We start from the raw sequence: 9,889 nt of genomic DNA, 5'->3' as shown, positions 1-9,889 counted from the left end.
AGCTTCCACCTAATTCAGGAACTCATTAACTTTGGCTTAAACCACTGACATGGCCTCTTCATTGGTCTCCATGCCTAGTCTGTCTTCCAAATCCATCATCCATTTGGATGACAGTGTAAATATTACCTAACCTCACCTGGGCCTCCACTCTAGCAAGGCAGTCATTTTATTCCTAATTGTTGCCCTATCTCACCACTATCTTTTCCTTTAAAGCCCCACCCCCACAGCTCTTTATCCCCAATCTCAGTAAGAAATTTTCATTTTTTACGGAATAATAGAATCATAAAAGACCTTGTTAAGCATGACAAAAAAACAGAGGCCACTCGAGTTCCCTCTTCTGTCATTCTCAGTCCCCACTCTCTCCCATCCTATTCAGGGTCTGACAAGTAGATTCTTTTCCTTGCCAAGCCTACCTTCTCTATAGGTGCACCGGCTCCTCCAGCTGACTGCATCTGCAATCATTCATTCCCATCCCCCTAAGATCAATCAACCCATCAACTGTGCCCAACAATGTGTGCAATCTTTCCAAACCTCTCAGAAAACACTTCACAGAAGGGGAGGCTTTTTACATCATTTCTGAAGAATGGGTAAGATGTTAATAGGCAGATTAGAATAGGAAAGGAACTTCTCTCGGTATGAAGCTTCTGTTTGCCTCACACCTACAAACAAAACAATCTCAAACTTCTTCCTACCAAATGGCTCCTTTTCTATGGCCTTAAAACATGCCAAAGTCTCCCCATCCTTCAAAATCCTCTGCTCAACCCTGCCCTTACCCTCAATACTGCCTCACAGCTCTGCTCCATTATTCAAAGGGAAAGGGAAAAATGAGAACAACATTGAAACTTCAGATTTTCTTTTTATTCGACATATATAACACAAAATAATTGATGCAAAATCCATATAAATTAATTACATCTTGTGCTGTTACAATGCTACAAATGCATCCTTTCACTCTTTCCTAATTTTAATGATGTCTCAAAATTTATCTTTAAGTGCTTTTCTGACCTAGTTTAATAAATATCAAAAATGATATTTCCTTTACTCCTCTGCTCTGACACCACACTAAAGCTAAAAGTATTATTTTTAAATGTTAAATATCTAAAATGTCGAGTTGCTTTTATTGTACTCTTTTAACATTGTGTTAAAATGCTAGTTACAACTAGAAGCACTTGTACTCAGGGGAACCAATGAAATATTTGTTATTCTTCCTATATAAGTGAATTCATCTGTGAAATTGTATCTTATTACCATCAACAATGTTTTGGGCCATGAATATTAAGTAATTATTAAAACAGAAAGATAAGAATTAGAAGTAGGGGCGTATATCAAAATATTACAGATAGTGCCTGTTTAACAAGTAGCTGAGGGGAGTGAAAAGAGAAACTTAGTATATAATAATGTCATTACTCAAAGGCCTAAAAGCTGCTGAAAATAGGGCATTTTTCTGTTTTTGTGGAGAAGGGCAGGGGAAAGGTTTATAAAAGTTCTGCTTCCATTGGCAACCAAAAACATATGTGTAGTATGAAATAAGAGGGAGGGGGAAATATGATGTACGACAAGAGAGTCTTAGCAAAACGACCACCTTTTTGCCATGTCCAAGATCTAGAGATATAAGCAAAAAGGAAAGACAATTTGGTGAATTTTGTTGACGCCTCCTTTTTCCTTATAATTTGTATTTCCCACCCCTACCCCTAATTTAGTCAGTTCAAATCTACTTATGTATAAAATGGGAAAAATAATTAATAAAAACTTATAGTTTTTCATTATAGGTTATAAACTCTTCAACTTAACATCTATAACTATTTACAGATGTTTGAAGAGATTCATTCTAGTGTGAATAAAGGTGTTTTAAAAATTAACTCAAAATGATGAAAAGTTGTTCAAATCTATTTAAGATTCTTCTTGGTTACTTTAAAAAGGAAAACCAAACTTCACAGAAATGTGGTTACAAAAATTAAGTTCCTCACAGAGGTAACCCATGTATGATCAGAATCAGTAGTCAATCAACATGGAAATGCCAAATAACATTGTGCAGTATTGTTGTGCAATGAGGCAAAAAATTTTAAATTTTATTTAAGAAAATCCAAAGCAATTTATTTGGTCAAAAAAGAACTTACATTCTAGATTTATACTGTCTTTGTTCTTCTTGAAGAGAGCTATCCTCAAAAATTTTAGGATGAATATTTTTCAAAGTAGCATGTGAACATATAACCACTCGCTTAACAAGTTTTTGTCACAAATTAGTTTTTACTTAACAAAGGCTGGCTCTGCAATGTGAAAAATGAATATTTTACCTCTAATCAGAATGAATTAAATGATTGAATAAAAATAGTTTCTTTCTTAAAAGCACTTCCAATAACATCTTATGATTTTCTTTTAAACAATACCACTGCCAGGGAACAGACCAACGACCATTTCTGACACTCCGTCTACTGCGCACTCGATGAGGCTACGCCCTCCCTAGTTCACTTTGAAGACTCTGTACATGCTGTTTTGGAACATGGAGGTGAAGTAAGGTCTGCCATCCTTAACGAGGATGCTACACAAGGAAGGCTTGGCAGCGTTCATAGGGTCTTCCACATCCCAGATTTCAAGCATGCTGCAGCCAGGCCTAGGAGAATGTGAAAATGTGAAAAATAGGCACCAAAGTCTTAAAAAAAAACAATTAATTATCTCCAAGTGGTTTATTTCATTGAAACAAGAATGTTTGCTTAAAAAAAACCTGCTTTTAAAAAAATATCTTAACCAGCATTTAATAGGAATAAGGCGGAATTTAAGTATATTTACTGCCATGTACCATTTACTCTAATAATGGGAAACGTCCTGATGATCATAGCAAAGGTTGAATAAAAATGACAGAAAGAAAAAAAAAAAACACTTTCTTCATGAAATGTTGATCTGGTTTGATATGTTCTATCAATCCAATTCCAAGAAACCACATCCAAGAGCACAAAGTGATGGGGCTCACACACCACAATGCCCCCACTGCCAAGGAAGTAATCGGGCAGAGTCAGGGTTTGAAGTTTCTTTTTTTTATTTAATATTTTTAGTTTGCAGCATTAATTTTCACAAGAGTTTGAATTACAAATTTTCTCCCTATTTCTACCCTCCCCCCACTCCAAGACGGCATATATTCTGATTGCCCCGTTCCCCAGTCAGCCCTCTCTTCTGTCACCCCACACACCCCCATCCCCCTTTCCCTTACTTTCTTTTAGGGCAAGATAGATTTCTATGCCCCATTGCCTATACATCTTATTTCCTAGTCGCATGCAAAAGGTTTTTTTTTGAAAATCTGCTTTTGAAACTTGGAGTTCCAAATTCTCTCCCCTCTTCCCTCCCCACCCACCCTCCCTAAGAAGGCAAACAATTCAACATAGGCCACATGTGTATCATTATGCAAAATTCTTCCACAATACTCGTTTTGTGAAAGACTATTTTGCTCCTTCCTGTCCTATCCCCCTTTATCCAGTTTTCTCCCTTGACCCTGTCCCTTTTCCAAAGTGTTTGCTTTTGATTACCTCCTCCCCCTATCTGCCCTCCCTTCTATCATTCCCCCTTTTTATCCCCTTCCTCCCTCTTTCCTGTGGGGTAAGATACCCAATTGAGTGTGTATGTCATTCCCTCCTCAGGTCAAATCCGATGAGAGCAAGATTCACTCATTCCCCCTCACCTGCCCCCTCTTCCCTCCCAACAGAACTGCTTTTTCTTGACACTTTTATGCAAGATAATTTACCCCATTCTATCTCTCCCTTTCTCCCTCTCTCAATATATTCCTCTCTCATCCCTTAATTTTATTTTTTTTAGATATCATCCCTTCAGATTCAACTTACCCTGTGCCCTCTGCCTATATATATGTATGTGTGTATATATATACATATATATATATACACATACATATATACATACATACACACACACACATATATGCATATTCCCTTCAGCTACCCTAATACTGCGGTCTCATGAATCATACACATCCTCTTTCCAAGTATGAATGTAAACAAAACAATTCAACTTTAGTAAGCCCCTTGTGATTTCTCTTTCTTGTTTACCTTTTCATGCTTCTCTTGATTCTTGTGTTTGAAAGTCAAATTTTCTATTCAGTTCTGGTCTTTTCACTGAGAAAGCTTGAAAGTCCTCTATTTTATTGGAAGTCCACATTTTGCCTTGGAGGGTCCTCTATTTTATTGGAAGTCCATATTTTGCCTTGGATGAAGTTTCTTAAAGGCAGAAATGGTGCTTTGTTCTGAGCAGGACATGCAATCCCTTGGCTCCTCAGTTCCTGCCCCAACACAGACTACACTCTTCTCCCTTGGCCATCCCGACCCCCTTAGACAATCTCCACTCCCCTCTTCTCTCAAGTACACCTAGCCCTTTCATGCTATCAACGATCCTGCTCAGCCTAAGCCTCAGTCTTGGATTACTCCCAACAACTATGGCTTTTACTCCTACTTACCCGCTGCTGAATGAAGATAGAGAAAACCAGAAAACCACGCTGACTGGGTCCTTGGCAAAGTTAGGTTACATCCTCTCAGCTGCATCCTCACTGTGGCAGGACATCTCCTGACTCACTGTCCCACTCACCACACAGCTTTTCTAAAACGTTTTACCCCTTCTCAAACCTCCCCCAGTTCCCCTGGTCCAGGGGTGGGGAACCTTTGGCCTCGAGGCCCTCTAGGCCCTCAAGCACAGCCCTTTGACTGGATCTTCTGACTAAGAAGTTTGGACTCAGTCCAAGGGCTGCATTTGAGGACCTAGAGGGCCGCATGTGGCCTGGTGGCTGCCCTGGTCCCGTTCTCTGAGCTGAGAGGGCATTTCATGGAAATACCTCTATTGGAAACTTCCGTATTTCATGGAAAAAACTGAAGTCATTCACAGGGAGCTCCTCCTCCCCCCTTCTTCACCTCCCATCGTTGAGACGCCTTTGCTCGCCCTGCCTCAGGAGAAGAGGCGGCCCCTCCCCTTTCCAAGGCCCATTCCACCTCATCTTCTCTAATAGACATCCCCCTCTATCATCCCCACTCACCCTTTTCTTCTGGATGCTTCCCTGTTTCCTACAAACATGCCCACGTTTCCCCCATTCTCAAAAATCCCTCACATGGCTCCATCCATTTCCACTAGCTCTCATCCTCTATTTCGCCTCCTTTTGTGGATAACTCCTTGAGAAGGCCATCTATAATCAGACTGGATATCCCAAAGCCATCTTAAGACTCAAGATGTCTCCAACTGAATTCATTATCTTTCTCCCTAGACCCTCCCTCCTTCCAAACTTCTCTGTTACTCCGAAGGACACAACCGCCCTCCCAGTCACCAAGCTCACAACCCACATCTTATCCTCCCCTCCCCATATAGGTGCCAAATCCTATTGCTTCTACCTTATCTCTCTCACATTTGCCCCCTTCTCTCCTCTGGCCCTTGCCAGCGAGCCTCCCTGCCTCGAGTCTCTTCCCACTCCAGTTGGTCCTTCATTAAGCCATCAAAGGGCAGGTCTGACCGCGACAGCTCTTATTCAATAAACTTCTGTAGCTCCCTGTAACCTCTAGTACCAAATGTAAAATCAATCCTCTAGATCAGAGCTGTCCAAAGTGCGGCCCACAGGCTGCGTGTGATTTAAGTGGCCAGCCTACTAGCATAGAAATTTACATAAAAGCTTTAGTAAAGAAAGCTGAGCTCCAGCAGGGCTCTCACTAAAATGGCAAATCAAAATGTATTGTTTACTGTTTCAATAAAAACCTAAGACTGGACAGCCCAGCTCCAGATTTTAAAGCCCCCCCGCTATTACTGTCTCATTTTACAGTTGGACCAGATTCTCAAAAGAGATAAAGCCAAATTGTCTTAGTTCCTGGGAGTCCATGAGACTAGAGATTAGCTAAGGCTGGGTCAATACCCTCAAACCTTTTCTTGGCCAGTTTTCTAGCACTAAATTTACAGTCTCCCAGAACTCTAAATCAAATCAACTCTATTTCCTATCCTAACACACAATGTTCAATCAACGGCACAAGGAGTTAGGGATAGCAATAATGGCTAGAATTTATATAGTACTTATATACTAACGGTTACATATTAACAGTTTCCAAAGAGCCTTACAAATCTTATTTTATCCTCACAACAACCCTGGGAGGTAGATACTATTATGATCCCCATTTTACAGATAAAAATACTGAGGCAGGAGGTTAATGACCTGCTCATGGTCCCAAAGCATGTGAGGCTGGATTTGAACTCAAGAATTCCTGACTTTTTCCACTATACCACTTAGCTGCCCAGGGATAGGCTCTGAGTGGATAATAAGTGGAAAGACTGGAGAACGCCACCACCTTTGCCTATTCTTCAGTCCACATGCACCCTGGTCTTCACTCTTGGAAGGCTTATGGCTATGGCTTTCTGATGTGACAGGTCCCCTCAGACCTCTGCAAACACAGTTTATCTTTATATTTTACATTCATTTGAATACAAATTAGTAAAATGTAGCTCTAGTTTGCCATTTTTCCTGTGTACAAAGAAGTACATTCTGCGTATGATATTCTGGATCTTTATTTTTAAAAATCAATTATCCACAAAGGGAAATGCAACTTCTTAGCTTAAGGATTTTAGTAAATGGTTTTCATCAGATCCTAAGACAAACATGAAGGGATCATTAGAGCTGAGGATACTAAACTCCATTTCTGAACACATGGTCTAGGTCAACCCTCTTTCTCTAGAATCTCCAGGTACCACGTGGGTTTAAGTCACATTTTTGTGATGCTTTTAGGTCACATGGGTAGGTCGCATGTGTGACTCACCTTTGAACCTGAACAAGAAGATATATAAACCCAGAGGTTGGCGTTCTCCTTTGAGGTTCTCACTCCTGGAAGAGTGTTGGTGTGGGACTCTGGGCAGCCTCTCTAAGAGCCTCCCGGCTTGTCAACCCAAACATTGATGGTTTCTTGGTAACTATGAATCTGGTCTGTTTATATTGTGTATGTCTGTAACTTGTTTGTATTTGCTCTGAAGTTCAGGTTGCTGGCTTTTCCTCCTGAACTAAGTGAATGGTATTTGTATGTTAGATTAAACTAAGATTGTTAACCCCTTAACGTTGCTTTCCTTAGTAAAGCAAATCAAAAGAATCTATGCTGGCAGTGGTCTTGTTGTTGGGCTTGTGTTGGTCTTTCACCCCCCACAACAGCTGCTAGTCGAACTATTACAACAATCATAATGTTAGATGCAAATGGAAAGGAAGAATTAGGCTAATAAAAATGCAGACAATCCATCTGGAAACTATATCTACTTATATGCTATCTGCTATCATGTAAATGGATTATGTTCACCTAGAAGTACTTGAGAGTAATATTATCACAATGTGGAGTAATAACTCCCAAAAAACTGAATATGAAACTCTGTCAATATGAAGATTAAATTTATCATTCAAAAAAGAGACAGCATGAATACTCACTTCGTCCTTACAACGCACCACGCCTCTTCTAAGATGTAATAATTCACATGCAATTGCAACAGTTTGTCTCTTACTTCTTTAGCTGTTTTTCGACTATAGACAGAGTAAACTATCTTAGTTCTGGCCCTATTAAACATAAACAGAGATTTTAGATCAATCATAAAACAAAATAAAGAAATTACAAGTACATTTTCAAAGATTCGAAGAGTTAGTTGTTCAGTGTCGACAGCAGGAGGTCTCCAGGGGAACATGCCACGGAACTGTGCTGTGGACCCTGCACTATTCCACATTAATCTCAACGACTGGACTAATGGCCAAGAAGGGCTGCCCAGCAACAACTAGCCCATCAGCTTGTGAGCCAGACTATTCCTCCTCCTCTGCCTGCTAAGTTCTTACCTGGAACCTCCGGTGGAGGAAATAGGCAAGCTAGCCATGCTCACTTCGCACCTGATTCAGCTTATGACCATGGACTCTGCCCCCGTACATGGGTGCTCCCATGCCAACCTTTGTATGTCCTGTCTTCCCCCATCAGAACACAAACTCCCTGAAAACAGGGACCAGCTTTATCTTTGTATTTGCATTCCCAGAGCTTAGCAAGAGAGTCTGGCACGATAAATGCTCAATCTACTCTAATCTCTCATCTAATTATTTACGTGAGACGGCAAGAGCGTAGTATCAAAATATAGTAAATATATATACCAACAAAAATAGTAAATAATAAAGAGTAGCATCTGAACGTCAGGTACATTATATAATCAATTATCTAGAAAACTACTTTTTACCTTACCAAAATTTCTAAACATTATACCTATCCCTATTCACTTTCCAAAAAAAAAAATTGAAGGAAAATATAAAGGTAAAGCCCATGGAAAATGAAACAATTAAAAAGAAAAACAAAAACCAATTTATAGATCCGAGAAATAAATTTACTGAGCAACAGATATGAATGGACTACTGTAGTTAAGCATCAAATTTAGCTTTAAGCTTTCTAGCAGCTAAGTAAAAAGGGAAATATATTGGGTTATAAAGCTCATCTTATCTGATAAAAATAACAATGTTAAGTTAATCTGGAGAAACACTTACTTGGCAATGAATTCTAGGAGGACTTAAAACATGTGGGTCCTGATATAAAGGACACTGTTTAACATAATGGTAAATGCTTTCAACATTTTGATTTGTGAAATATACAAAATACTCTTCAAATCAACATTTTTTTCAAACTGAATCACTATACAACTAAAAACATAATATTAAAAGATTAATTCAACAAGAGCACATCTTTAGGAAGCTAAACCAGAATGTCGTCTAGTTATTTGACCTTACTTAGGATACTCATTAAAGACACGATGAAATCCTAATAAATGATCTATTCTAGATGTCTTTATCTGATATGGTCCCAGGTAGAAAAGTAAGCAGCAAGCAGTAAGCAGTACTGGAGAAGCAAACTCACGAAGGTGACAGCAAGACTCCTCTGAAGATCCTGCTAACTGCTTTTCTCCTCAAAGCACCACTCTCCGGATGGCTGATGGGGCAGACCTTATTGATTAGCATTCACTCATACCCAAAGATCTAACAATTATGGAATGACTGGAACAGGGTCAATAAAAATGGGCTCAGAAAAATAATGCAGGGTAAGTTTGTAATTACCAGATCAGGATCTGGCAGAACAATCTACAAAGTATCCCCAAAGGGTATCCCACTGTATATTAGCATATATTAAATTCTTCTGGTCTTTAAAGATGATTCATCACTTCTGTATGACCTTTTATGCATCTAATATGTTGGTTTTTATAATAACAAGAACTAACATTGCTATAACACTTTAAGGTTGGCAAAAAGAAAAAAATACATTTGTAATATCATAATATTGTACAGGTACAGAGTACTCAGGCTTTATAACGTGTTTTATATAATCAAAACCACTTTTTGACGTAGGTAGTGTATATGTATGTATATTATATAATTACATATAATTATGTTATATAATTATTTATTACAAATAAAATGTTATATATTATCATATATTACATGTATTATATAGAAACAACACATAATACATGTTATTATTATCTCTACATTCCAGATGAGAAAGCTGAGGTTCGAAGAGGCTAGGGACCCAGGCTCCCTGGGCTAATAAGCCTTAAAACTGTCTGTCCCCAAACCCAGGGAGCAGCTCTTTTGACCCTTCAGTTCGGAGCTTTTTGCTCACAAAGCCAAGGCAGAGAAGCCATAGAAAGGATAAAACCAAAACCACTTCTATGATACTCCTACTGAAGGGGTGCAAATGATTCTGATGGATTTTGCAGTTTGAAAAAAATACATCACATTGACTAGTTTAGAGAGGAGCTGGGGGGAGGGGGAAGGAGAGGGGAGTTTGCTTTCCCTGGAGGAAAATGTAACAGGTAATCATTCATTCATTTTGTCTAAATAGCCCGGAGAAGAATTTTTTTCTCTTCCTAA

At 39.1% G+C, this 9,889-nt stretch overlaps 1 protein-coding gene across 1 annotated transcript in view; it reads right to left on the bottom strand.

The window, feature by feature from the left end:
• Positions 1-2,197: 2,197 nt before the first annotated feature.
• LOC118831314 (probable C-mannosyltransferase DPY19L1) overlaps positions 2,198-9,889 on the bottom strand; it is a 174,430-nt gene continuing 166,738 nt past the window's right edge. Inside the window, exons 21-22 of the mRNA XM_036738602.1 lie at positions 7,430-7,555; positions 2,198-2,611 (exon numbers count right to left, since the gene is read on the bottom strand). Coding sequence (XP_036594497.1) covers positions 2,461-2,611; positions 7,430-7,555 — 277 coding nt within the window. The 3' untranslated portion in view covers positions 2,198-2,460. The remainder of the gene's footprint in view (positions 2,612-7,429; positions 7,556-9,889) is intronic.

This window comes from Trichosurus vulpecula, chromosome 9 (assembly GCF_011100635.1).
Source record: "Trichosurus vulpecula isolate mTriVul1 chromosome 9, mTriVul1.pri, whole genome shotgun sequence".
Classification (NCBI taxonomy): domain Eukaryota; kingdom Metazoa; phylum Chordata; class Mammalia; order Diprotodontia; family Phalangeridae; genus Trichosurus; species Trichosurus vulpecula.
The sequence above is the reverse complement of the archived record's forward strand: the minus strand, read 5'-3'. Positions and strand labels throughout refer to the sequence as shown.